Genomic DNA, 27,700 nt, shown 5'->3' on the forward strand with positions numbered 1-27,700 from the left:
TTTTCTCCTAATTCGGTGCAGTGTGTTTCTGTGCCTGCCTCCTCCACTCCCCCCCCCTCACTTGAGCACGTCACTGAGGAGAGGGTGACGTGTGGTTCCCCCAGCACATAGAAGGAGGGGGGAGAGGGGAGGGGGGAGCAGCTCCCCAGCCATGTCCCTCCATTGATCTGAGCAAATCTTCCCGCCCCACTTTCCTTGCCATGCCAGTGCCCACACTCCCAGCAGCCTATAAAAGCCGGGATGCAGGCTGAGGCTCTCAACCAGATCTGCCGGCAGGAATCTGGGAGCCACACAGCCAGCCAGACGGACCGACCGACCGCCGCCAAGCGCCGAGCGTGGAGAAGCCCAGATGTACCGCTCCACCAAGGGCGCCTCCAAGGCGCGGCGGGACCAGATCAACGCCGAGATCCGCAATCTCAAGGACCTGCTGCCCATCCCGGAAGGGGACAAAGTCCGGCTCTCCTACCTGCACATCATGTCGCTGGCGTGTATCTACACCCGCAAGTCCATCTTCTTCGCCAAAGGTAAACAGCACCGAGAGTGTGTGTGAGCGAGAGAGACGCGTTTCCTGGCTGGCACTGGGCAGGGAGAAGTGAGGAGCCAATGTGCCCAGACAGACACCTGTTAGATACCAGTGCCCGGTGGGTGTCTGGCTATGGGGCGCCTCCAGCCAAGGGGGCTGGGGTAGGGGTAAAAAGCTCGCGGCACTGTCCGTGGTGCTGAAGCTACATGGCCTTGGGGCACTGAGTCCAGGTCGCTGTCCATGGTGCTGCCCAGGTAGCGGTAGGGTCGCTGTCCATGGCTCTGAAGCTGCAGGCTCCTGAGTCAGTGGCTGCCGCGGGTCGCTGTCCATGGTACGGCCGGGCTGCAATGCATGGAAAGGGCTTTGTATCCTGACTCCCTCTCCTTTTCCACAACAGGTGCCCTGGGAGGGCTGGAGAGCCTGCTGTCATCCCAGGACCTGGAAGAGTTCGTGCAGACACTCCCAGGCTTCCTCCTGGCGTTCACCGGCGAAGGGAAGCTGATCTACGTCTCGGAGAACGTAGCAGAGCACCTGGGACATTCGATGGTAAGGGCTCAGTCGGCGAGCCGGTGGCTGGGTTATCCACACACCGACGCTTCCGCTCCTGTACATACTACAGAGTTGGGGGAGAGAGGGGATGTGTATGGGGATGGATGGATAGGTAGGGGGATGCATGTGGAGATAGATCGATCGATAGATAGATATGGGGATGGATAGGTAGGGGGATGCATGTGGAGATAGATCGATCGATAGATAGATATGGGGATGGATAGGTAGAGGGATGCATGTGGAGATAGATAGATAGATAGATAGATAGATAGATAGATAGATAGATAGATAGATAGATAGATAGATAGATAGATAGATAGATAGATATGGGGATGGATAGGTAAAGGGATGCATGTGGAGATAGATAGATAGATAGATAGATAGATAGATAGATAGATAGATAGATAGATATGGGGATGGATAGGTAGAGGGATGCATGTGGAGATAGATAGATAGATAGATAGATAGATAGATAGATAGATAGATAGATAGATAGATAGATAGATAGATAGATAGATAGATAGATAGATAGATAGATATGGGGATGGATAGGTAGAGGGATGCATGTGGAGATAGATAGATAGATAGATAGATAGATAGATAGATAGATAGATAGATAGATAGATAGATAGATAGATAGATAGATATGGGGATGGATAGGTACAGGGATGACTATTTCTAGAGTTAACCAGTGAGGATCTCACTGTGTATTTCCCCTGTGCTTGTTGTTAAGCAGTGTTTCTAACACAGACACTGATAGATTGTGGAGCTGTGGAGCATAAATACACAGCTTCCTGCCAAACGCCGATCTGTGTTATATGACCACATAGAAATCCTGTGGGTTTTGCCAACCCTTGTGCTTCAGCTCCGAGCAGCCTGTTCCTTGTGTTGCATGGCAGTGTGCGCTAACATCTCTCCATTACCTCACCCCCCAGGTGGACCTGGTAGCCCAAGGAGACAGTATTTACGACATCATTGACCCCACCGACCACTTTGTGATGAGAAATCAGCTGGCGCTGCCCTCCCCGACTGATACAGGTGGGTCCCTGTGTGATTGGGGCTTGCGTTGAAATTATTCTGCATGCGATGCCACTTGGGAAGAGCATGAAAACTGAGAAAGAGCAGAGCGGAGGATCTGAGCGGCCGGCCAAGGAGGGACAGAGGGTAGAGACATCCATGCAGAGTATGCAAATAGACATAGAAATGAGAGAGAGCGCAGCCACTATGGAAATCTGAGAGGGGGAGATGGATGGGTGGCTAGATGGGTGGACGGGTTTATATAAGGCTGGGTGGATAGCTAGAGATGGGCATGTGAGGATAGATTCATTCCTGTACTAATCTAATATTCCTGGAGTTGACACTCCCCAGTGCATTAAGTTCTTCTGTGAGCTCCCTCCCCACGTGCCCAGACTCCCTACGTTTGCCCCACACACTCACCATCTTCTCCCCTTGCTGATTTCCAGACCGCTTGTTCCGGTGCCATTTCAACACCTCCAAGACCGTGCGGCGCCAGAGCGCGGGGAACAAGCTGGTGCTAATCCGAGGCCGCTTCCACCAGCCACCGTCCGGCTCCTACTGGTCCACCAACCCCGTCTTCATGGCCTTCTGCACCCCGCTAGAGCCCAAGCCACGGCTCAGCCACAATTCACTCTTCCTGGCCTCCTTCGAGAGCCGCCACACCAAGGACCTGGCCATCCTGGACATCTCAGAGAGGTGAGGGGGGGCTCAGCCTTCAGCACAGGGGGAGGAGGGACCTTCTGGCATTTCCTGATTTAGGGCATAAGGAGTTGTGTGAAGGGGTTAGGAAGAAAATCAGGGGTGGTTACCCATCTCAGCAGGGTGCCTTGAACCCTGCTCTGGACAGCTGTAAAATATGGGGTACCGGGACAGATGGGCCCCTGAGCTGAGTTTATAAACCAAACCCTGATCCAGGTCAGGGGCCCTGATCATGTCAGGAGCTCCACAGACGCAGAATGAGAGACAATCCCTGCTTCGTCTGTTCAAAGCGCAGGGGGGGGAACCGAGGCAGCAAGAGTGGGAAGGACTGGCTCAAGTGGAGTGGCAGAGCTGGGAGGAGAACCAGGAGTCCTGGCTCCATCTCTAACCCACTTGACCCAACTCCCTTCCCAGTGCCAGGAGTAGAAGCCAGATGTTCTGAGTCCCAGCTCTGTGCTGCTCTGTGGGTCGTTCTCCGCTCCTCGTGAGTGCTCAATGGTCTCCTTTGCTTGGCTCCCCTGCAGTGTGATCTTCCATCTGGGCTTTGAGAAGAGTGAGCTCCTATGCCGGTCGTGGTACAGCCTGATGCACCCAGAGGACCTGAGCCACGCCTCAGCCCAGCACTGCCGCCTGTGTGAGTATCCCCTCCTCTCCGCCCCGAGCGACTGAGGGCTGGGCTGGGCTCCTGAGGATCCGTGACACTAACCCCCTGCCCTCTTCCTCCCCCTGCAGTGGGCGATGCTGGTGAGCCACAGGTGGAAATGGTCGTCCGACTCCAGACCAAGAATGGTGTCAGCTGGGTTTGGATCTACTCCCTGGCACGCATGGAGAGCGCTGAGATCCCCGTCACCTGCCACAACTACATCATCAGGTAACTACATGCAGCCAGCCTCTTCCTGGGTTACAGGGCCCCAAGCCAGACTGAGGGTCCTGGGCACTCAGCAGCTTTTGGGTTTGGGCTAGAACCCAGGAGCCCGAGGCAGGGTCAGGGACCCCATCGGGCCGGGTGTTACATAGCCCCTGACAGAGATCAGACCCAGCACGAGAGACGGTCCCTGCCCCAAAGAGCTCGCAGTCTAAATAGACTGATGGTGTGAAGGGGCCTGCCCAAGGTCAGGGGCTAGGAATAGAACCCAGGCGTCCTGACTCCTTGTCCAGAGCCTGGTCTGTGTGTCGTGGTGCAACAGGCGGGTGTATTGGAGAGCCCCGAGCTGGGGGCGGGGGGGGTCACTCCTGCCAGCTCCAGCACTAACCCTGCCTCCCTTTGCTCGCTAGTGACTCGGAAGCCTGGTGCCTGCGTCAGCAGCTGGCCTCGGAGGAGCCGCAGGTGGCCTACGTGCTAAGCGCCGCGCCGCCCTACTCCGAGGGGCTGCTGTCCCCGGCGCAGCTCTCCAGCCCCGACCAGGTCTTCACGCCCCTGTCCGGCACACCCACCGGTGCCGCCCCGGTGCCCTCCTTCGATTTCGCCAGCCTGGAGTATGCAGAGGGCACCAGCCTGAGCCACGAGGGAGCATCGATGGCCATGGAGCTGGGCAATCTCTCCTCCATGGAGGAGGCCTCCAGCTCCACCCAGGGCCAGCCAGGCAAAGACACCGAGTTCAGCTACGTGTTCTTCCCCACTGCCTACGAGCCGGCCTTCCGGAGGGACAACCCAGGTGGCTCCGCCAAGGACTTTGTCTGCACGCCTCCCTACACGCCCCACCAGGGCTGCACCTTCATGTTCGGGACCCAGGAGTCCTACCCTCCCACCACAGCCACCTCCCCTCCCACCACCACTTCCTCCGAGCTCCTCTACCCTCCGGAGAACTGCAGTGCTCTCTATGAGAAGTTGCCGCCCACTCCTGACAGCCCCGGTAATGGGGATTGCACCGTCATGACGCTGCCGGAGGTCAGAGCCCCCCTCTATATTGATGTGCCCATGGTGCCCGAGGGGGTGCTCACCCCGGAGGCCTCGCCCATCAAACAGACCTTCTTCAGATATTCTGAAAAAGAAAAGACTGAGATTGACCTGCTGGCCAGGCACATCAGCAGCTTGGCTGAAGACTTCAGCTCCTTCCAGTCCACGGAGCTCTCCCTCCAGGCAAAGCAAGGCCAGGTCACCCGCAGCTCCTCCCTGCCGGCCGGCATGCCCAGCCCCTGCCTGGACTTCCAGCCCCTCAAGAGCTGGAGGAGCATTGACTTCTCCTTCCTTTCCTGCCCCGAGGAGAGCCTCCTGGAAGAGGACACCGTGGAGAACCTTCTCCAGGACCTGTCCACCTCTCTGTTCGAGAAGAGTGGCGCCGGTGTCCGGTGCCCCCTCCACCACCACTTCTGTGGTGGGAACGTCAGTAGTCCACTAAGCTTGGACGCCGAAGAGAGCGGCAGTGGGACCTTGGCTCCCTCGCCCTCCACGGACCTGTCTCCAGAAGAGCAGTGCTTTCTGGAAGAACTGGCCTCCTATGAAACAGTCTTTGAGACATGTGCCTCAAGGTCGCCCTGTGATGGGTTAGATGAGTTGTATCAACTCCAGAGCCACCTGCAAGACAGCTTCCATGAAGGTAAGGGGCAGAGGCCGTGCCAGCTGGGGGGAGGTCAGTGCAGGAACTCAGGCTGCATGGATATGGACTGTAGGGATCCCCTGTTGGCCACCCATTTGCCCCCACCATGGGGTACATCAATCTTTCGGGGGAGGGAGGGGCAACCCTGCACTGCAGCACATCTGCCACCAGTTAAGGCACATGCATGCTGCCCCCTGCCCTCCAAAATGTAGCCTGTCCCTCCCCGGTTACGCTTGCCACAGCTCCAGTTAGGCTGGGTGGCCATTTCCAAAGCTGCTGCCAGGGCACTATGTAAGGCAGGGGGCCCCGTCACGCCAGGCACTGCACCAACCTTAACCGAGATCAGGGTCTCCGTCACCCTGGGCACTGCACAGACACAGTCCCTGTCCCAACCTCTAGACATAGGCAGGATTATCCTCCCCATTTTACAGATGGAAACTGAGGCCCAGAAAGAGTCAGTGACTTGTCCAGTGTCACATGGGGAGGCAGCAGTGGAGCTGGGAACTGAACCCAGGTGTCCTGAGCACCAGCCTGTAGCATTCACCTCAAGGCCAGCATTGCAACATGGTGCTTCCACTTGGGGATAGCACATGAGCAACTGGCAAGGGATTGAGCGAGTGAGGGGCTGACTCTAGTGGGTTACAGCAGAAGGGCTGGGAGCCAGGACTCCTGGGTTCTACCCCAGCTCGGAGGGGACTAGCCGTTAGAGCAGGAGGCTGGGAGCCAGGACTCCGGGTGTATCCCAGCTCAGGAGGGGAGTGGGATCTAGTGGGTTGGAGCAGGGAAGCTAGGAGCCAAGACTTTTGGGTTCTGTTCCCAGTATTGAGTGAACATGGACTAGTGGTTAGAGTATAGGATCAGGACTCTTGGGTTCTACTCCTGACCCTAGCACGCTACATGTGCGAGTTTCCCCCTCTGTGAAAGTAGGAGAGAATAACCTCTCCCAGGTATCAGAGTAGCAGCCGTGTTAGTCTGTATCCCCAAAAAGAAGAACAGGAGTACTTGTGGCACCTTAGAGACTAACAAATTTATTAGAGCATAAGCTTTCGTGGACTGCATCCGAAGAAGTGGGCTGTAGTCCACGAAAGCTTATGCTCTAATAAATTTGTTAGTCTCTAAGGTGCCACAAGTACTCCTGTTCTTCTCTCCCAGGTAGCTATCCTGGAAGGAAACTTGTGGAGCAGGTCGCCCTCTAGTGGAGATCCATGAGGAGGCTGGTCCTGGCTCCGTCAGGCCTGACAGCGGTTGGGGGGAGCATATTCTGTCTTTGTGGTGGGAGCTGGCTGGGATGCCCCACGTGCCCTCTAACCCCTCGCCCCCTTTGCTTTGTGTCTCCCTACAGATGGAAGCGAAAGTGACCCTTCGTTCTGAAATAAGTCTGTGACTTACTTCACCAAGTATGGCATATTGTCATATTTTGAGGAGCTTCTTCCACCTATACTCGAGCTGAGACCTGACTCCGTGCACATCCGGAGGGGGCGCCAGGCTGGGCGTCCCTGGGGTGAGCTTTGGGCGAAGAACTAGCATTTTTATAACCCCCCCAAAAAAGACCACCATCGTGCTGTCGAAGCTAGAGTTGCCAACCAGAGCTCTTGAAAGGACCATTGTACGTGGCTTTACACATAGAACTGTATTCACTCGTAGTGAGTATATGTATGTAATTTAATAAGAAATACTACGGTCGCCTCTCCCCAAGGCCTGTGCCCCCACGTGCATTCAACCCAGCGTTGGAACAAGGCACGGGGGTGCCTGGCTTTGGCCTCCCCACCCCTCTGGACCCCTAGAGAATGGTGGGCGTAGGTGGTATCTAACCTACCGCAGTAAGGGCCCATGGCTGTTCAGGCATTTTTTGGCAATTGCATTTCTGTTCCTGACTCAAAAAAAAATCCCTAGATTCAACTGGCCCAGCTCTGATTTTTCTCAGAGCTGCCTGGGCAAAATACAGTGTTTGTGGCTACGTCCATTTCACCATGAGGCTTCTGCTGGGATTCTAGGCTGGGACTGTCAAAGCTGGCTTGAGCACAGGCTCTTGCACAGGGGCAGCTGAACAATGAATAAAAGGCAAATGTTTAAGTGGGGAGGGTGACTGACAAATGGCCTGGGGATGTGATGGACTCTCCATCATGTGGGCTGTAAACCCAGATTGGGTGACTCTCTCTAGCCTGACTGGACTCAGTGCTTGGGTAATGGGGTGACATTCTCCAGCCTGTGTTATCCATGTCAGACAGGATCTGAGCCTAAGAAGTCATTACCCGAAGGGACTGACATTCCAGCCCCTGGTCCAGCTTTGAGACTCTCAGCCTTGAGTGAGATCGTTGTTCAGCAGGAGTCATTTTAATTGTTGTTTCATTTTGAAATGTCACCCATGAATGTTAACTCACCCTGTCTGGAATAATCCCCGCAAGCATCAGAGCTTAACATTGTCACCAGAGTGAGCTACTCGGAATGATTCCTGGCACCAGAAACACCCCTCTCCCCCACCTGGGGTGGGCGGGGCGGGGTGAAATATACCAATGTAGAACAGAAATGTTTATAGATATAAATATATATAGATCTTTAATTTTTTTTAAAAACACAAGAATGATTTTCTAACTTCTCCAAAGTGGGATCCTGAGTTGGGCGCAGTCTCCGTGCCATGACAGGGATATACTGTGAGACATCAGGATCCCTGGGGGGTTTCCCCCCTTTCCTTTCTTTTTGGGGTGTTGATAAAAAAATAAACAAATGTTAAGATGTGACGCCCAGAAAGGCGCCATTGTCGCTAACCGTAGAGTTGTCTACGCTCAAGTATCAGGATTGAATCCTCTAACTCTTTACCAATTCGCACATTGCCGAAATGTGGAGTATTGTAAGACACATGTATATTTGTAAAGGAAAACGACAGGATTTCTTTTTTTAAAACAAAAAAGATCATTGTGTCCATCGCTGTACATATATCTCTATATTATATATATGGATCATTGTGCACCAGGTCATGGACAACGTGGAGTCGTTCTTCGGTGTGTGTCGCTGTGAGTGCATTTGTAATGCCAAAATCTTTGTAATAAAACTGAAATTAACAAAAATGATGTGGGGCATTTCTTAAGCTATCTCCTCGGGAGAGGGTTAGTAATTGTATTGTTGGGCTGCATTTGAGGTCGGTGGCCCCCATTGTGCCAGGAGCTACACAGACACCCACCAAGACTGGAGATCCTATTGCACCAGGCTCTGGACAGACCCCGACTGAGATCAGGGCCCTACTGGGCCAGATGCCCCACAAACTGAGCCCAGAGCTCCCATGGTGCTGCTCATTGCACAGATCCTGAGATCGGGGCCCGTATTGTGCCAGGTATCCCCATATCCTGTGAGCCTGAGCGAGGATTCCCTGGGTCTCTGCTACAGGGCATGGCATGGTGGTGACCAAGACCTCCTCGCCCTTCCCCCATCTTAGCAGCACTGCTGCCCCCTGCAGGGTGAAACTAGACCTGTTCTGCTGTGCATCAGCCCCCATGTCAGCAGCACCAAGGGCAGGGTGGCCTAGTGCCAGGTTAGTGAGTTAGAGCCCCCACCCTCAGCACATAGATTAGGTGGGGGATTGCTAACCTGTGGCTGTGGTGATACAGCTACCTCTGGAGTGGAGCACAAGTGCCGTTTATATCGGGATTCCCTCATCTGGCACTGAGATGTAGCTGCTCCTGGGATGGGGGTGGGGGCTGATTATACAGGGATCCCTCGCCCAGTGCTGAAATGCGGCTGCCTCTAGAGTGGGGTGTGGGAGCTGTTTCTATAGGAACCCCTCGCACAGCACCCAGATGCAGCTGCCTCTGGGGTGGAGTGCGGGAGCTGTATAACAAGCCAAGTGGATGTGGGGAAAACAGTAGACACGCTATATCTGACCATTAGTAAAGAGTTAGTCCCCACTGGCATTCTCATAAGCAAACTAGGGAAATAGGGTCTAGATGAGATTCCTATCAGGCAGGTGTACAACTGGTTGAAAGACCATACTCAAAGGGTAGTTCTTGATGGTTTCCCTGTCAGACTGCAAGGCAATATCAAGTAGGATCCCACCGGGGTCTGTCTTGGGTTTGGTACTATTCAATATTGTAATTAACGACTTGGCTGCTGAAGTGGAGAGTATGCTTATAAAAGTTGCTGGGAGGGGCTGCCCGCACTGCAAGGCCAAGATTAGAAGTCAGAATGATCTTGAGACGTTGGAGAATTGGTCTGAAATCAACAAGATGAAATCCAATAAAGGCAAGTCCAAAGTATCGCATGTAGGCAGGAAAAGCAAAGGTACAGATACAACATGGGACTCACCGGCTAATCAGCGGCACTACTGAAAAGGATCAGGGGGTGAGAATGGATCACAAATTAAATAAGAGCCAACGGTGTGATGCTGTTTAGAAAAAGGCAAATCTTTTTCTGAGATGTTGTCACCAGCTGACTGGCCCCTTTAAGAGGTAATGGGTCAGCTCCACCTGGGACTCAGACAACCCTCCTCCCCTCTGTAGACACCTGGCAGATAGGTTGTGTGGTTAAAATCAGTCCAGGCCTGTATTTATTATCAAGCGATTGTTTGGTAATGCTCCTCCTAGTGGAAATGGCCCCACAGCTCCTAGATGCTCGGTTATTGGTAGCCTCTAACTGGAAAAAGCAAATTAGCCCAATCACAATGATTAAGAACATAAGAATGGCCATGCTGGGTCAGACCGATGATCCATCTAGCCCAGTAGTTCGCAACCAGGGGTATGTGTACCCCTGGGGGTACGCAGAGTTCTTCCGGGGGTACATAAATTCATCTAGCTATTTGCCTAGTTTTACAACAGGCTACAGAAAAAGTACTAGCAGTACAAATTAAACTTTCCTACAGATAGTGACTTGTTTATACTGCTCTATATACCAGCATTTCTCAAATTGGGGTCCACTGACCCCTGGGGGTCTGTGAGGGTACTCCAAGGGGTCCGCAGGCCTCGCTGATCAATTCCTCCCCCTTCCTCCCAGTGCCTCCTGCACACCAGGGAACAGCAGGAGGTGCTGGGAGGAAGGGGGAGGAATGAGGATGGGGCACGCTGGGGAAAGGGGGCAGAAAGAGGCAGGGAAGAGGAGGGGCAGGGGTGGAGTGGGGGCGGGAAGAGGTGGGGCCTGGGGCTGAGCGGGGGGCCTTGGGGGTCCATGAAAATTTTTAAATCAAAATGTGGGGCCTCAGGTTGCTAAAGTTTGAGAACTGCTGCTATATACTATACACTGAAATGTAAGTACAATATTTATATTCCACTTGATTAATTTTATAATTCTATGGTAAAAATTAGAAAGTCAGCTGTTTTTCGGTCATAGTGTACTGTGACACTTGTCCGATTTTGTAAGCAAGTAGTTTTAAAATGAGGTGACACTTGAGGGTACGCAAGACAAATCAGATTCCTGAAAGGGGTACAGTAGTCTGGAAAGGTTGAGATCTAGCCCACTATCCTGTCTTCTGACAGTGGTTGATGCCAGATGCTTCAGAGAGAATGACCAGAATAGGGCAATTATCAAGTGATCCATCCCCCATCCCAGCTTCTGGCAGTTGGAGGTTTAGGGACACCTGGCTATGTCCCTGACCATCTTGGCTAATAGCCATTGATGGACCTGTCCTCCAGGAACTTATCTAAACAACATGGGAGGTTGAGGTTAGGGGGAAATTAACACACCAAATACGTACCAAGAGAACAGATAGATATTTGGTTACTTTTTATTCAATGCTCAGACAAAGTCACCCTCAGCATGCTGGTCCAAATGTTGTGACTCTTAACATTTGATAGACATGCCTGGTCAGTTAAATATGTGTCCATAGAGATTTCACTCCGTTTATCGCTAGAAGGGACATATTCCAGGTGTTGTAGCAAAGCACACTCAATAGTATGGTAACACGCTGTTAAATAGAAAGATCTGATGACTACAATCCCAAACACTATCTCTTAACAAAAGCTAACTGTTGTAATGATTGTTTGGTTTCTGATATTTTCATGGCAAGGATTTGTAGGCTTGTTAAAACTTCCTACCTAAATACACAGATAGCTCAGTGGTTTGAGCATTGGCCTACTAAACCCAGGGTTGTGAGTTCAATCCTTGAGGAGGTCACTTAGGGTTCTGGGGCAAAATAAGTACTTGGTCCTGCTAATAAAGGCAGGGGGCTGGACTCGATGACCTTTCAAGGTCCCTTCCAGCTCTAGGAGATGGGATATCTCCATTAATTGCTAATTTTTAAAAAATCAGTGCAGGCCTGGAGATAAAAAGGAAGAGTCACTGGAGAGCCCAGGGGCTGCGTGTGGGCGCAGAAACAGACAGCTGGAAAGAGATGTCCCTAGGAGATATCTGCTTGCTTGTGACCTCTCCCAGCCCTGCGGGAAAGGACAGGATTAAAAGGGGCCATACAAAGAGGCTGATTGAAGGCTGCAGCTGGCCTGAATGATCAGTCAGATCCCAAGGAGGGCTGTGGGAGCCCAGAAACAAGGCTGGGACCTGAGTGGCACAGGACTAATTTGACATACTGTAAGAAACGAGACCCCTCACAAGGGAACCCCTGTTTAAAACACTCTATGGGAGAGTGGCTTCTGAGCAGAGGTGGGCTGGGGGCAATAGAGGGCAGTGCCTCTCCAAGGCTGTGTTGTGCCCCATGGGTGTGTGTTCGAGGGTGTTGCCCCATCACTGATGTATTAACAGGAGTGTTGTATGTGGGACATGGGCGGGCACTGGGGAGGTCTCAGCTGGAGAACTGTGTCCAGTTGTGGGCGCAGCACAGCAGAAAAGATATGGACAAATTGGAGAAAGTCCAGAGGAGAGCAACAGAAATGATGACAGAAAACCCGACCTGTGAGGCAAGTTTTTTTTTAAATTGGGCCTGTTTAGTCTAAAGAAAAGATGCCGGACGGGGACTGTTCACCTAGGCTAAGGGCTGCTCTAGAGAGGATGGTGATCAATTGTTCTCCATGGCCACTGCGGATGGGACAAGTAATCCGCTTACTGAGTTTGCAGAAAGGGAGATTGAGGTTTGACATTTGGGGAAACTTGCTAACCCCAAGGCTAGTTAAGCCCTGGAACAGGTCCCCCAGGGAGGTTGTGGCATCCCCATCACTAGAGGTTTTTAAGACCTGGCTGAACAAACAGATATGAGGAACAGTCAGGGTTCTCTGGAGCCTGCTGCAGCGCAGGGGGCTGGACTACCTGACCTCTCATGGCCTCTTCCAGCCCTACATCAGCTTGTGCTGGGCGCTGCACAGAGCAACCCCCAGCAGAACCTGGGGCCCCATGGGCACAGCACAGAGACAGACCTGACCCCAAAGAGCTCACAGTCTGTATAGACAAGGGGGGGGGGGAGACTGAGGCACCGAGTGGGGGAAGGAAATTGCCTGAGGTCACCAATCAGGGGGAGTGGTGGAGCCGGGCAGGGACCCAGTTTCCCAGAGTCCCAGCCGGAGCCTGGGCCACAGGGGGAGCAGTGTGTGACTGGGGAGGGGGCTTGCAGGGGAGTGGGATGTGACTGGAGAAGGAGGGGTCGCGGGGATAGGGGAGTTGTGATTGGAAAATGCAGCCTGGCCCCGCCCCAATTGCCATGTTTTGGCGGGAGCGGGAATTTCCAAGCGCAACAACAAGAGAAGGTGAGTGAGCCCCTGGCACTGCCCAGTCCCTGAGACGATCTGTCCGCCTCCCGGGAACAGGGCCTCTCTGTGCACCACGGGCGGCGGCGGGGGTGCCCCGAGCCCCGCCGCAATCCGGGCATGGGGAGCAGCGCCCCAGAGCAGGGACCCCCCTGCGATCCGGGCAGGGGATGGAGGCAGCACCCCAGAGCAGGGACCCCCCTGCGATCCGGGCACGGGGTGGGGGCAGCGCCCCAGAACAGGGACCCCCCGCGATCCGGACACGGGGTGGGGGCAGCGCCCCAGAGCAGGGACCTCTCCCCTCCCCGCGATCCGAGGACAGTGTTGCTAAACCCGATTTCCTTCCAGTTCAGCTCCCTCCCGCTCTCCCCTAAGCGCAGGTGAGTCGGGACGGGCTGCGTCAGATTTACCGGGGGGGGGGGGGGGTGCTTTCGCGCGCAGCGTGACCCTTGGGGACGCGCCTTGGTGGGGCCGGGGCGATCCGCGGGGGAGCGGGACTAGCCCAGGCTAAAACTGCTGAGCCTCGCCCCCCGCTGCTGCGTGTCCCGTGGGGCTGCTGGGGGGCGGGTCAGTGACGCCCCAGCCAGGCCCCGGCGGGCGGGAAGGGCCGCTGGGGTCCGGACCCTTCTCTAGGGGGCCCCGGGGGCGGAGCGAGGCGAGGCGCCCCGCCGGATGGATGCGCTGCTGGGCTGTTCTTAGCGCAGAGCCGCCGCCGCCGCATGGAGACCGGGCCGCGCTAGCAAGTGAAACCGCATCGGCCTTGTCGGGCCGTGGAGCCTCAGCCCGCTGATCCCTTCCCTCTCCCACCCCCCGGGGCGTCCCCGGGCTGGGGGGTCCGGCCGGCCGGCCGCTGGCGGAGCTGGTGCGAAGGGAACAAACCGATTCCGACCCCCTCCCCGCCCGCTACAATGTCGCTGTCCCCTGCACTGTAGCGATTCCGTTTTCACGTGCGGTTGCACTGGGCAGCCCTGCGGGCAGCTGGAGGACACATTCCCCGCCTGACCTTGGGGGCTTTGTAAGGGGGCAGGATCCCCATTTGTCCTTGAGGGGGATCAGAGGCATTTGAGCCGGAGACAGAAGGTAATGGCTGTGCTGGGGGTCACTGGATTGTGTGCAGGTGGGTCTGCAGTTGGAGGGTCACGTTCGGGGATCTCTGCAGTGGGGGATGGCTGGATTGTGGTGGAGGTTCGGTTCCCCTCCTGTGAGGAGGTTGGGGGGGGGGGCAATGATGGGTGTCATAGCATGTACGGAGTGAAGATGGGGGGTGTTGGTGTGTGGCTACAGAGTGTGAGAGAGAGGGTCTCAGTTCCATGCTTGGCTCAGGGCAGCCCTTCTTGGAAAAGGTCTGGTTTTGCCCCATAGCTGGAGGGAGAATACTCAGGCACTCTGTGAGGATGTGTAGGGGACAATTTCCTGGTGCAAGTGCTGGAGGAACCAACTAGGGGCAGAGCTTTTCTTGACCTGCTGCTCACAAACAGGGAAGAATTAGTAGGGGAAGCAAAAGTGGATGGGAACCTGGGAGGCAGTGACCATGAGGTCGAGTTCAGGATCCTGACAAGGAAGAAAGGAGAGCAGCAGAATATGGACCCTGGACTTCAGAAAAGCAGACTTTGACTCTCTCAGGGAACAGATGGGCAGGATCCCCTGGGAGAATAACATGAAGGGCAAAGGGGTCCAGGAGAGCTGGCTGTATTTTAAAGAATCCTTATTGCGGTTGCAGGAACAAACCATCCCGATGTGTAGAAAGAAGAGTAAATATGGCAGGCGACCAGCTTGGCTAAACAGTGAAATCCTTGCTGATCTTAAACGCAAAAAAGAAGCTTACAAGAAGTGGAAGATTGGACAAATGACCAGGGAGGAGTATAAAAATATTGCTCAGGCATGCAGGAGTGAAATCAGGAAGGCCAAATCACACTTGGAGTTGCAGCTAGCAAGAGATGTTAAGAGTAACAAGAAGGGTTTCTTCAGGTATGTTAGCAACAAGAAGAAAGTCAAGGAAAGTGTGGGCCCCTTACTGAATGAGGGAGGCAACCTAGTGACCGAGGATGTGGAAAAAGCTAATGTACTCAATGCTTTTTTTGCCTCTGTCTTCACGAACAAGGTCAGCTCCCAGACCGCTACACTGGGCAGCACAATACGGGGAGAAGGTGACCAGCCCTCTGTGGAGAAATAAGTGGTTCGGGACTATTTAGAAAAACTGGACATGCACAAGTCCATGGGGCCAGATGCGCTGCATCCGAGGGTGCTAAAGGAGTTGGCGGATGAGATTGCAGAGCCATTAGCCATTATTTTTGAAAACTCATGGCGATCGGGGGAGGTCCCGGCTGACAGGAAAAAGGCTAATGTAGTGCCCATCTTTAAAAAAGGGAAGAAGGAGGATCCGGGGAACTACAGGCCAGTCAGCCTCACCTCAGTCCCTGGAAAAATCATGGAGCAGGTCCTCAAGGAATCAATTATGAAACATTTAGAGGAGAGGAAAGTGATCTGGAACAGTCAGCATGGATTCACCAAGGTGAAGTCGTGCCTGACTAACCTAATTGCCTTCTATGATGAGATAACTGGCTCTGTGGATGAGGGGAAAGCAGTGGATGTGTTATTCCTTGACTTTAGCAAAGCTTTTGATACGGTCTCCCACAGTATTCTTGCCGCCAAGTTAAAGAAGTATGGGCTGGATGAATGGACTGTAAGATGGATAGAAAGCTGGCTAGATCGTCGGGCTCAACGGGTGGTGATCAATGGCTCCATGTCTAGTTGGCAGCCAGTTTCAAGCGGAGTGCCCCAAGGGTCGGTCCTGGGACCGGTTTTGTTTAATATCTTTATTAATGATCTGGAGGATGGTGTGGACTGCACTCTCAGCAAGTTTGCAGATGACACTAAACTAGGAGGCGTGGTAGATACACTAGAGAGTGGGGATCGGATACAGAGGGACCTAGACAAATTAGAGGATTGGGCCAAAAAAATCCCTGATGAGGTTCAACAAGGACAAGTGCAGAGTCCTGCACTTAGGACGGAAGAATCCCATGCACTGCTACAGACTAGGGACCGAATGGCTAGGTAGCAGTTCTGCAGAAAAGGACCTAGGGGGTCACAGTGGACGAGAAACTGGATATGAGTCAACAGTGTGCTCTTGTTGCCAAGAAGGCTAACGGCATTTTGGGCTGTATAAGTAGGGGCATTGCCAGCAGATCGAGGAACGTGATCGTTCCCCTTTATTCGACATTGGTGAGGCCTCATCTAGAATACTGTGTCCAGTTTTGGGCCCCACACTACAAGAAGGATGTGGAAAAATTGGAAAGAGTCCAGTGGAGGGCAACAAAAATGATTAGGGGTCTGGAGCACATGACTTATGAGGAGAGGCTGAGGGAATTGGGATTGTTTAGTCTCCAGAAGAGAAGAATGAGGGGGGATTTGAAAGCAGCCTTCAACTACCTGAAGGGGGGTTCCAAAGAGGATGGAGCTCGTCTGTTCTCAGTGGTGGCAGATGACAGAACAAGGAGCAATGGTCTCAAGTTGCAGTGGGGAAGGTCCAGGTTGGATATTAGGAAACACTATTTCACTAGGAGGGTGGTGAAGCACTGGAATGTGTTACCTAGGGAGGTGGTGGAGTCTCCTTCCTTGGAGGTTTTTAAGGCCCGGCTTGACAAAGCCCTGGCTGGGATGATTTAGTTGGGAATTGGTCCTGCTTTGAGCAGGGGGTTGGACTAGATGACCTCCTGAGGTCCCTTCCAACCCTGATATTCTATGATGGAGCATGCCCAGTGAGAATGGATTCTTAGAAATGTTAGTTAAGCTCTAAGGAGTCTCTACTGAGCATGTGTGAACTGCAATATTTTCAAATTTGGGTGGATGGATTTTCATGGGGATTGCAAAAGGCACGGTCCTGGCACACAGCCCAGCCTGCCAAATTTCAAGTCCCTGCTGCAAAGCATGGGGGTGCTAGAGCCAAAGTAAAGGTCTCCAGAAAATAAATATATAATTAACATGGGCAAAACCATGCATTGTTCCCAAACCTAGTTCTTGGAGATGGCGGAACTGTTTTGGCTGAAATTTTCAAAAAAAAAAAATTTGGCCTGGTGCCTCATGTGTGAAATTTCAGCCTGTCTGGTTAAAGTCTAGCAAAGTTTTAAGCACTTAACAATAGCGTCCTATAATGGGAAGTATCAGGCACCCAACCCTGCCTACGGAATTCTCCAATGTCTCTAATTTGACCATTGGCTGAGCAGTCCCAAAGAGATTTTGGTAAATTTCAAAGTGCAGACAAGTCTCCTGTTAAAGCCCTCAGTTTAGGTGGTGCAAGCTGGAGTGATATTTTGTTTTAGCCGTGTGACGGAGTTGCCTGTGGGAGCCAGCTGAGGTCACTCAATTAGGGTGAACTGCAAACCAAACGGGGCAGACAAACCCCAGAAGCTGGTGGATATTCCAATACTTAGATTTACCAAGCCAGCACAAAACAGCTTCTGTAGTACCTCACTGGTTACTTAGAAGTTCAAACAAGGCAGTTCCCTTAAAGTACCCAGCCTCAGGCCTCCATCCAGACACACTTGTCAGATATGATGATGATTACTGAAAATCTTATCTCATCACATAAAAGAAAAGGTTCTTCCAATCCCAAAGGATCAGTCACATACCCAGGTTCAATTATAACTTAGATCTTACCCAAAATACACGCTATAGCCAATTCTTATGAACTAAACTAAAATGTATTAAAAAAGGAAAGAGAGAGAGGGTGTTGGTTAAAAGATCAATATACATACAGACTTGAATTCAGTTCTTGAAGTTCAGATACATAGCAGAGATGAGCTTGTAGTTGACAAAAGTCCTTTTAGACATAGTCCATAGGTTATAGTCCAATGTCCAAATTCAGGGTGACTCCAGTCAGTGACTGGGGATCTCAATCCTTGTGGCTTAAGGTTTCCCCCTCTTGAAACCCAAAGCAGATCTGAGAGGAAGTAGGATCGTGTCCCAGGGTTCTTATACATTTCCAGCAGCCTTTTCGGCCTGAGAAAACAATAGGCTTAACTCTCCTTCCAAACATCCTGGCAATTAGCACAGGATAATTTATCCATTAAACAGTTCAGATACAGGTTACCACAACCTTCAAAGAGATATATATACTGTTTCACTCCAGTATCATTATAAATGTTAATATTCCTTTTTGATCTTTGAATTAAAGTTATAGCAATAGACAAGACTTGTTTGCTTACATCACAAGCCCTGAGCAAACATCTACCCTTCTATCTCCAACACTGCAGACTTGCACTTCAAAGCTCTATTCATTTACCTATCTTCCTAGCCAGTCTCTAAAGTTCACCCATGGGTCAGGTCAGTTGGTGAGTTAATTAACTCTTTCTGGCCCTGTGACTTTCCAGTGAAATATTATATTACACTCATAACGTCACAAGCTGGTCAGAGGGAAGCCCAGGGCACCCCCAACCCGCTGACAGCTGCAAAAGCTGCTTGTAGCCTCATCCCCACCACTACCACCACAGACACAACCCAGGGCAAGGCTGGGACATTTCTTTTGTGCGTGAGGTGCCTCAAGCAAAGACAGGGCCCTCAGGTTAGGGAAGGGGCTTGTGGCTGCTTGCCAGTGGAGTGCCCTGCCGATTCCTGGTAGGTAATGGGAGCTCTGTATAGAAAAAGCCTGGGCCGTGGGAGGCACTCACAGTCACTCCTCCCTCACCATTGACTCACAGTATGCTCGCCCCAGTGAGCAGTGGAGAATCTCACAGGCGGGCCTGATGCTGCATTGGCCACTCTCCCCTCAGTCACTGCTGGCCCAATGTTTGGTACTGGGGGGCACTGTACTGCAGAGAACAGGGCAGGGTCTCAGTGGGGGGCGTTCTCCCCTAGGTGTCAGTGCTGGATGCAGTGCCCCAGTGCATTGCTGGGGGTGCTGTACCGCAGGGCGTGCACGGGGGCTCGGTAGGGGGTGTTCTCCCATCACAGTCTATGCTGGTCTCGATGCCCCAGTGCGGAGCTGGGGGATGCAGTGCTGCAGGTTGCTCAGTAGGGGGCACTCAGGAGCCAGAACTCCTGGGTGTTATTCCCGGCTTGAGGAGCGGAGTGAGGTCTAGTGAATTACAGACAGGAGCCTGGGTTTTATCCCAGCTGTGGGAGGGGACAGGGGCTGGGAGCCCATACTCCTGGGGTCTATCCTGGCTTTGGGAGGGAATGTGGGGACACAAGGGCTGTGTTTTCTGTTCCTGGGGTTACCTGGCCTCTGTCTTCACCTGACTTCCACAGCGGAGCTGGGAGCCTCCCTGCAAGGCCCCTGTATGAGCAGGTTTCTCTTAAGCCCATCCCCCCTTCATGGGTTGTGTTTTTCCATCCCCCAGGGCTCCTTCCTGGTTTGAGGGCTGCTCCCTTCCTGTTAGTAAGAGTGTTTTGTTCTAGGTGCTGCAGAGAACCAGCCAGGGCTGTCCACTGCCCACTCTCTCCCCACAAGGCCCGGAGACATCCCCCCCAGCACCCAGATGGCTCGACAGGACATGCCCAAGGACCAGTGAGTGGCAGCTCCCTTTGCCAACAAAAGACCCTTGGTGCCCTCTATGTGGGGGTGGGACTCTGCTCTGGGACCACCATCCCCCAGGGGCTGTGTCCTGTGCAGTTCAGGTGGGGGAGACTGGGAGTCAGGACACCTGTGTTCTGTGCCAGGTTCATGTGTGAGCTGGGGAGGGAAAGGGGCTGCCCCATGGACACCCTAGGAGTAAAGGAACAGGCTGGGAGATTGGGGGGGGGGGTTCTGCTGGGCACCCTGCCCACTTGGTAATCCCTTGGTCAAACCAAGGGACTCACACTTCCTGTGGGGGCAGGAGGAGGGGTCGAGCCCTGGACCATGCCTTTCCCCCACCCCGTGGGAGCCTAACACCACCACCCTGACCCATCCCCGCAGGCCCCCAGGGAGGGGACCCCCATTAGCTATGCAGTCAGTGCTCCCTGGAGCTAATGAGAAATGACTGCAGTGCAAGGGGAGTGGGATTAATGGTTCGAGCAGACGGGGCTGGTAGCCAGGACTCTGGTTTCTATCCCCAGCTCTGGGAGGGCAGTGGGGTCTGGTGGGTTAGAGCAGAGGGGTGAGGGGGAGGGCTGGGAACCAGGATCTGGGTTCTATCCGCAGCTCTGGAAGGGGAGTGGGATCTGGTGGGTTAGAGCAGAGGGGTGAGGGGGAGGGCTGGGAGCCAGGACTCTGGGTTCTATCCCCAGCTCTGGGAGGGCAGTGGGGTCTGGTGGGTTAGAGCAGAGGGGTTGGGGGGAGGGCTGGGAGCCAGGACTCTGGGTTCTATCCCCAGCTCTGGAAGGGCAGTGGGGTCTGGTGGGTTAGAGCAGAGGGGTTGGGGGGAGGGCTGGGAGCCAGGACTCTGGGTTCTATCCCCAGCTCTGGGAGGGCAGTGGGGTCTGGTGGGTTAGAGCAGAGGGCTTGCAGCCAGCCAGGGGACTCTGGGTTCTATCCCCAGCTCTGACATGAGGCAGAGTGCAATCCCCACCCCATCCCACTCTGGGTGCAGCTTGAGTGAGGAGTGGGTGGAGAATTGCAGCTCTCCAAGTTGGGAAAGAGATTTACCTGTCCAGGTGTGAGGGGCAGGTGAGGAGGGTGCCAGAGAATGGGGGAGGGGCTGGCTCCATGCCTGGCAGGTAGCCTGATTTGAAGGGGGGAGGTATATGAGGATTCTAGTCCCTGCACCCCATATAGCTGGGTCCTAAATGGAAACCATCCCCAATTGGGGCCCCATCTGAGGCAAGTTTGCTGGGCCTCAGCCCAGTCCCTAGGGAGGGAGCCCAGCTGGCTGAATGGGGGCTGAATGTGCCACCAAGACTGAGCCCCTCTGTGCCCACAGAAGGGAAATGCCCCAGATGCCAGTTTCCCGCCCCCCAGGCCTGGGGTGGGGTCAGAGCCAGTGCCCCCTAGAGCAGGAAGGCCCTGTTCCCATCATGATGGTGTCTCTCCCCCAGGTTTCATGCTGTGGGAATCATCTTCTTCATCCTGGGTCTGGGCACCCTCCTGCCCTGGAACTTCTTCATCACGGCCATCCCGGTACCGACCCTGAGTGCCATGGGGTTCTGGGGGGCAGGCAAGGGAAAGAGGAATGCTGGGGGGAAGGGCTTAGGGGGCTGGGGTAGGCAAGGGGCAGGTACGGTGTTGAGGGGAGGAGGAGGAGGAGGGGAAGTGGGGTGCTGGGCTAAGGGAGGGGGAGCACTGGGGGGCCAGGGGTTCATAGTTCTGCAGCAGCACCCAGGGCAGGGGTGCAGCCCTGCATGTGGCGGTCTTACTGGGGCCCAGGGGATGGTGGCTCAGTGGGGGAGGTGCCCCCGGGGGTGTATGGGCAGCAGGGCTCCAGCCCCATCTCACCTTGTCTCTCCCCCACAGTATTTCAAGGCACGGCTCATTGTGGGGACTAGCTTGACCGTGGGCCTGGGGGGAAACAGCTCTGGGACGCAGCGGGACCCAGCCCAGGATGAGTTCAACTTCAACAACTGGCTGACGCTGCTCTCACAGCTCCCGCTGCTGCTCTTCACTCTGCTCAACTCCTTCCTCTACCAATGGTGAGAAACCTCGGTCCTGACCCAAGCCCTGCGATCCCAGCCTGGGGCTTCCCCACCCACCCCCCAGCTCTGCCGGGGCCTCCGTCCTGACCCCAGCTCCCTGCAATCCCAGCCCGGGGCTCCCCCACCCACCCCCCAGCTCTGCCGGGGCCTCAGTCCTGACCCCAGCTCCCTGCAATCCCAGCTCTGCCGGGGCCTCAGTCCTGACCCCAGCCCTCTGCAATCCCAGCCTGGGGCTCCCCCACTCACCCCCAGCTCTGACCCGCAGCCCCCTGCAGTTCCAGGGGCTTCTAATCCTGACAACCTCAGCACCAAGGTGGATGGGGTCCCTTTATAAACAGCGCCAGTGCCCCACCCCTACCGCAGGGTCTAGCAGAGAAGCCAGAGGGTCCCTCTGCCCCCCGCACACCCATATGGTCCCATTGAGCTGTCCCCCCTGCAGTCGGGGCTGATGGGGTGACAAGGCACCAGCAGCCCAACACTGAGTCAGCCCTGGAGTGATGGGTGAGACCCTGGGGCTCTGACCTGCTCCCCCTCCCCCGGCAGCATCCCGGACAAGGTGCGGGTCCTCGGCAGCATGAGTGGCATCCTCCTCCTCTTCATCCTCACGGCCGTGCTGGTCAGGGTGGAAATGCCCCCCCACAGCTTCTTCTCCATCACCATAAGCTCTGTGTGGTTCATTAACTGTGAGTGGGGGCGGGGTATGGGACATGGGGGCTTTCCCCTCTTGGGGGGTCCCAGCCCCAAGGCCGAGGGGCTGGCTGGCTTCGGCGGGCAGGGAGTGGTTCTGCAAAAATTCCCCTTCCATTGTGCCCCCACAGGGCCAAATACAGTGATTCTCAGTCCACTGAGTGCAGGGGTATCGGAGCTGGAAGGAGACTGCGAGGGGGGGGGGGGGGGATCTGTGATGGGGCCGTGCACCCACGTGGGAGGCGCGCAACTGATGATGGTGTGGAGGAGGGGGCAGTGAGGGCATGGTGTATTTTTTGCGGGGGAGGGGAAACTAAGGGTTAACTCCCAGGGGACTGACTGGGAGGGGGCTGCTGGGCCTGACGCCCCCACGGCAGCTGCTCTGATTTCCCTGGCCAGGCCCCTGTGCTGGGCTCAGCGTCCCCTCCTCCCCGCATGGCACTGTGGGTCCCCGGGCGGTGGGGGCAGTTCTGACCCACTGTGTCTCTACCCAGCATTCTGCGCTGTCCTGCAAGGCAGCCTGTTCGGGCAGCTGGGCACCCTGCCCCAGGGCTACAGCACTCTCTTCCTGAGTGGCCAGGGCATGGCCGGGACCTTCGCCGCCAGTGCCATGCTGCTCTCCATGGCTAGTGAGTATGACGGGGACCCGCCTCGCCACCCGCAGCCCCTCTCCTGCTCCCCCCCCCGAGCCCCACCCTAGCACTGACTGTGAGGGGAGAGCGCCCCCTACTGAGACCCCCTCCCTGCAGCACAGCGCCCCCTAGTGCTGCACTGGAACATTGGGATCGGCGCCCGGTCGTGCTGTCTGCGCGCTGTTGCTCCACGTGCTGTGCTGGCTGTTTCAGGTGGTGCGGATGCGCAGACGTCTGCCCTGAGCTACTTCATCACCCCCTGTGTCGGGACCCTGATCTCCATTGTCTGCTATCTGATGCTGCCCCGTATGGTGAGATGCTGCACCGCCGGTGTGGGGAATGGGGCATAGGGACTTTCCTCACTGGGGGGCGCTGGGTCCAAGCCGCCTGGGGATGCAAGCAGTGTTTGTGTGTGTGTGTGGGGGGGTATCTTTGGCAGGCCCCAGAGGTTTGGGGGCCTATAAAAGCAGTGTCCCAGGAGTGTCCCCAGCTGGCGGGTTGACTGGACCCATGTGGGGGAGATTAGGGCTGGGGGCGTTGGGTGATAGGGCTGTTTGGGGGGTCAATGTGTAGCAGCCAGGGGGGTTGTGTATTAGCAACGTGGGGATTGAAGGGACGGTGTAATGCCCTGGGTCAGATGTGTGCCCCTTCCACAGACCCCCCTCCTGTCCTGTCGCCCCCTGCAGGCCTTCTTCCGTCACTACCTGGAGCAGAGTTGGCAGCATGACCCACGCAATGAGCTGGAGACCAAAGCTGGGCTGCTGGGCCCCGGTACGCAAGGTCCTGGGGAGTTGTGGGGCCCTTTGCTGCAGGGGGACACCTCGCTGCCCCCAGCATGGGAGAGGGTTGCGTCCAAACCACCGGCTATGCCCAGGCTGGCTGAAGACCTCTGGGATCTCTGATCACTGCCTCTCTTCCCTATGTCCCCAGAGGAACAGAGTGGGGACCAGTCAGAGAGGCCTGGGGAGAAGCCAATGCTGGGAATGGCCAATGGGACACTCAGGACATTGGAGGACATCAGTGTGGAGAGCTCCGGGAAGGGAGCCTTCGCCCTGCACAATGGGACAGCCACCAGTGCCCAGAACTGGGGGCCGGGACCAGAGAGACCGTCAGTGTTCAGTGTGCTCCGAAAGGTAAAGGGGATGGGGGGAAGAGTCCCTGCGGTACGCTATAAACAGCCCCAATGCCCCGTCCCAGAGGTGGCTGCATCTCAGTGCCAGGTGAGGGGTCCCAATATAAACAGCTCCCACTCCCCACCCCAGAGGTGGCTGCATCTCAGCACAAGGTGAGGGGTCCCTGGGTAAACAGCCCCTGCTTTACCCCCTGGAGACAGCTGTGTCTCAGTGAGGGGTTCTGGAGCTGTTGGGGGTGGGGCCCAGCTGGCTCTGACTGTCTTCCCACCCCCGCACAGATCTGGCTGCTGGCACTCTGCATTGTCATGGTTTTCACTATCACCCTGTCCGTGTTCCCTGCCATCACTGCCACCGTCACCAGCACCTCGGAGAGCAAGCAATGGAGTGAGTATAGGGAGTGGGGTCTCGTGGTTAGAACATGGGGGGCTGGGAGCTGGGACTCCTGGCGTGAATCCCTGGCTCTCGGTGGTGCTGTGGTTGCTGATGCCCCAGGCTGGGTTGGAGCAGGCGCCCCCTAGAGGTGAAAACCTCATATCCTGTTCCCCAACTCTTCCCCTCCCCCATAGGTGAGTTCTTCACCCCTGTTTGCTGCTTCCTGTTGTTCAACATGATGGACTGGCTGGGCCGCAGCGTCACCTCATACTGCCTCTGGGTGAGTGGGGGGACACCCACCCCTGCTGGCCAAGCTCTGCATTCATTGGCAGGGATGGGGAGAGGGGGGAAATCAGCAGCCTCCATGGGTGGTGAACCCCTGGGGAAAAGGGAGGGCTTTATGGAGTGGGTGACGTTGGGGGGACTAGTTGGGGGGCCCAATCCTGCACTGGGTCAGGTTTCCCTCCCACTCTGAGAACCTCCCCTCCCCTCCCCCCGCTGCTCTCCAGCCAGAGAAGAGACTATGGCTACTCCCCCTGCTGGTGGGCCTGCGCTTCCTGTTTGTGCCCCTGCTGATGCTATGCCAAGCCGAGCCCCGCACCCGCCTGCCCGTGCTCTTCCACCATGACGCCTGGTTCATCCTCTTCATGCTGCCTTTCTCGCTCTCCAATGGCTACTTCGTCTCGCTCACCATGTGCCTCGCCCCCAAGTGAGTGCTGGGCAGGGTCGGGGCTCAGTAGGGGGCGCTCTCCCAATGCAATCAGTGCTGAGCGCAATGCCCCAGGGTGCTGCTAGAGGGCGCACTGCTGCACTGCAGGAAACCAGGTGGGAGGGTCTCTAGAGGGCACTTCCCCCTCGCAGTCAGTGCTGACCCCAATGCCCCAGTGTGCTGCTAGGGGGCGCTGTACTGCACTACAGGGGGAGGTCTGTAGGGGGCGCTCTCCCAGTGCACTCAGAGTGGCATCTCAGCACCAGGAGAGGGATCCTGATGTAAACAGCTCTCACAGTTAGGGTGACCAGACTTCCTGATAAAATCGGGACCATCCTGATTTTGAGCTGTTTGTCCCTCGTCCCGACTGATCTCTGGTTGGGACGCAATTTTTGTCCCGATATTTTCTTCATCTCATCTGGTCACACTACTCACAGCCCATCCGAGAAGTGGCTGCATCTCAGTGCTGGGTTTCTCTGCATGTTGGGGAGTGGTGTGTGGTTCTCAGCTGTGTCCTCCCCGCCACCCTCCTCTCTCGCCCCATAGGCAGGTGCTGCCGCAAGAGAGCGAGCTGGCTGGAGCCATCATGACCTTCTTCCTGGCACTAGGACTGTCGTGTGGGGCTGGGCTCTCCTTCCTCCTCAAGGCCCTGCTGTGATCCCCCCTCAGATTCATCCCTTCATCTTCCAGCAGCTCGTCTGAGTGCACCCCATCAACCTGGGGGGCTTGGAATAGGAGGGATGGGGGGGGCTTTGCATAGGAGGGGGGCTGGTACCTCCTGACTTCCCCCTTTCTTTCCATGGGCATCATCTCAGCCTGGTGAGTGTAAAGATTAGTGTCCTGCCCCCCCCCCCCCCAAGTCTCCTGTTGCAAGGCAGATACCCCATTAGGGGTTGCCCCCCAGCCCTATTCTGTTCCTCACCACCGTTCCATAGGAATTCCAGCAAAGGGAATGTCTATAGAATGGTGTGGCAGGGGAGGAAAGGGTTAATGTAAAGAAGTATCTGGGGTTTTAATGTATTTATTTGTGGGGCTCCTGGGCTGATTTTGGCTGGCTCCTTAGCCCAGGTGGGGGGCTGAGCCCCATGCGGTGTCATGGGCTACACAAAGGGACACCACAGCATACCACTTCTCCTGGAGATTCACGTAGAGCCCAGGCTCCAACTCCTGCCCCTTCGCCCTGGGGTCGAGGAAGGGGAGGACCCCAAGGGTTGCTGGGGCTTTGCTTCTGCTGCAGAAACGCACATCCAAGCCAGACTGCTGGCTGGGCTTTAAAGGGTTAAATATCCCCTCTCTCCTGACCCCCAGAAAGGTCCTAGTTCCTGGATGGAGGCTACTGCCCTTTAGAAGGAATATTGTATAATGGGTAGGACAGGAGATGGGAGCAAGGTCACCTGGGTTCTGTCCCCAGCTCTGGGAAGCACGTGCTGGCCAGTTGATTGTAAACTCCTTGGGGCAAGGTCTTGTCTGTGCTCTGAAGTGCCTAGTTATGCTCTAGGTCAATGGTTCTTAAACTTCCGTACTGGTGACCCCTTTCACACAGCAAGCGTCTGAGTACGACCCCCCCTTAGAAATTAAAAACACTTGTTTATGTATTTAACACCATTATAAATGCTGGAGGTTTGGGGGTGGAGGCTGAGAGCTCGCAACCCCCCATGTTTGAGAACCCCCCCGCCTTAGGTGCTAGATAAATAATAGTAGTTAGAGTAGGTGCGGCAATTCCTCTCGCAGGCATCAGTAGCCCAGCCGCTAGCAGGCGGCTTTGTGCTACTGGAAGAGCTCAAGGGCGGCTCGTGGTCAGACCTGGGTTTGGTTCCCTGCTGTGCCCCAGATTCCCTGTGTGACCTTGAGCACGTCCCTTAGCCTCTCTGTGCCTCAATTTCCCCATCTGTACAATGGAGACATTAGCACTGCCCTGGCCTCCCCAGGGCACGAGGACATGTTCAGTTCATGTTGTGAAGCGCCCAGATACCATGGTGGCAGGTGCTATAGAAATTCTCATGGGAGAGAGAAAAGGACATGGTGGCATTTTTCCCCTTTGGCTTTATTGTGTGCATGGGGCTGGAGTGGCTGTTTTATTGTATTTCATTGCCTGCTTTTGGCTCTTTTTAATAAGTTTGATTTTTATTTTTTCAATAAAAGTGCTGTGAGGTTTTTTTACAAGGATTCGTCTTGGCCTCTTTGTGTTAACTCCCCATTTGCTGCTGAGAGCAATTGTGGGGTGGCTGGGAAACCAAGGCTAAGCGGGCAGGTATTCTGTAGCTGTACCCTTGGGCTCCTCTTAGCTGATACTGCCCAGGGCCCCTATTCTGTTCAGCCTAATTCTTTGCCAATCTTCTGTTGTTTGCTGGACTCAACCCCCTGCATCAGCTTCCCAGACAATCTGAGCGTTTCATCCAGCCCACCCTGTTGGGAGAATGAGTCTGTTGGGTCTCAGCCCTGTTCCTTGCAGCACTGGGGCTCATGCCAGACCCATACCCCTCAACAGACCCCAAGCCCCCACTTTCTTCCCTCAGATGGGGTTCCTGCAGGGAAGAGGGGATATCCCACGCTGGGGCTGCTGGTCTGGCCCCTCTCCAGGATCTGTGATGAATTGAGAGGGGACTGGTGGTGGTGATGGGGAATGGTGTAGTTCTATGATGGCACTGCCTGAAGCAAAGCATCACATAAGAACGGCCACAC

The 27,700-nt window shown here is 55.1% G+C and overlaps 2 protein-coding genes across 6 annotated transcripts; both read left to right on the top strand.

Annotated features, from left to right (window-relative positions):
• Positions 1 to 232: 232 nt before the first annotated feature.
• Positions 233 to 8,390, top strand: NPAS4 (neuronal PAS domain protein 4). The gene is made up of 8 exons (XM_005305456.5): positions 233 to 524; positions 921 to 1,069; positions 2,008 to 2,110; positions 2,536 to 2,785; positions 3,313 to 3,422; positions 3,521 to 3,659; positions 4,064 to 5,325; positions 6,668 to 8,390. The coding sequence occupies exons 1-8, from the start codon at positions 350 to 352 to the stop codon at positions 6,694 to 6,696; spliced, it is 2,217 nt and encodes a 738-aa protein (XP_005305513.1). The 5' UTR covers positions 233 to 349; the 3' UTR covers positions 6,697 to 8,390.
• A 4,427-nt stretch (positions 8,391 to 12,817) lies between these two features.
• On the top strand, positions 12,818 to 27,181 carry SLC29A2 (solute carrier family 29 member 2). Of its 5 annotated transcripts, none has more exons than XM_024100360.3 (13): positions 12,818 to 12,938; positions 19,335 to 19,443; positions 20,892 to 20,973; positions 21,307 to 21,482; positions 22,029 to 22,168; positions 22,667 to 22,801; positions 23,018 to 23,115; positions 23,491 to 23,575; positions 23,735 to 23,937; positions 24,216 to 24,321; positions 24,504 to 24,589; positions 24,819 to 25,018; positions 25,565 to 27,181. In XM_024100360.3, the coding sequence occupies exons 1-13, from the start codon at positions 12,866 to 12,868 to the stop codon at positions 25,674 to 25,676; spliced, it is 1,605 nt and encodes a 534-aa protein (XP_023956128.3). In that variant the 5' UTR covers positions 12,818 to 12,865; the 3' UTR covers positions 25,677 to 27,181. The 5 variants fall into 5 exon arrangements, with proteins under 5 accessions (XP_023956128.3, XP_042705698.2, XP_005305515.2 ...); XM_042849764.2 differs by lacking the exon at positions 12,818 to 12,938 and adding an exon at positions 13,184 to 13,318; XM_005305458.5 differs by lacking the exon at positions 12,818 to 12,938 and adding an exon at positions 13,591 to 14,018.
• The last annotated feature ends 519 nt before the right edge of the window (positions 27,182 to 27,700 follow it).

This window comes from Chrysemys picta, chromosome 7 (genome assembly GCF_011386835.1).
Source record: "Chrysemys picta bellii isolate R12L10 chromosome 7, ASM1138683v2, whole genome shotgun sequence".
Lineage (NCBI taxonomy): Eukaryota > Metazoa > Chordata > Testudines > Emydidae > Chrysemys > Chrysemys picta.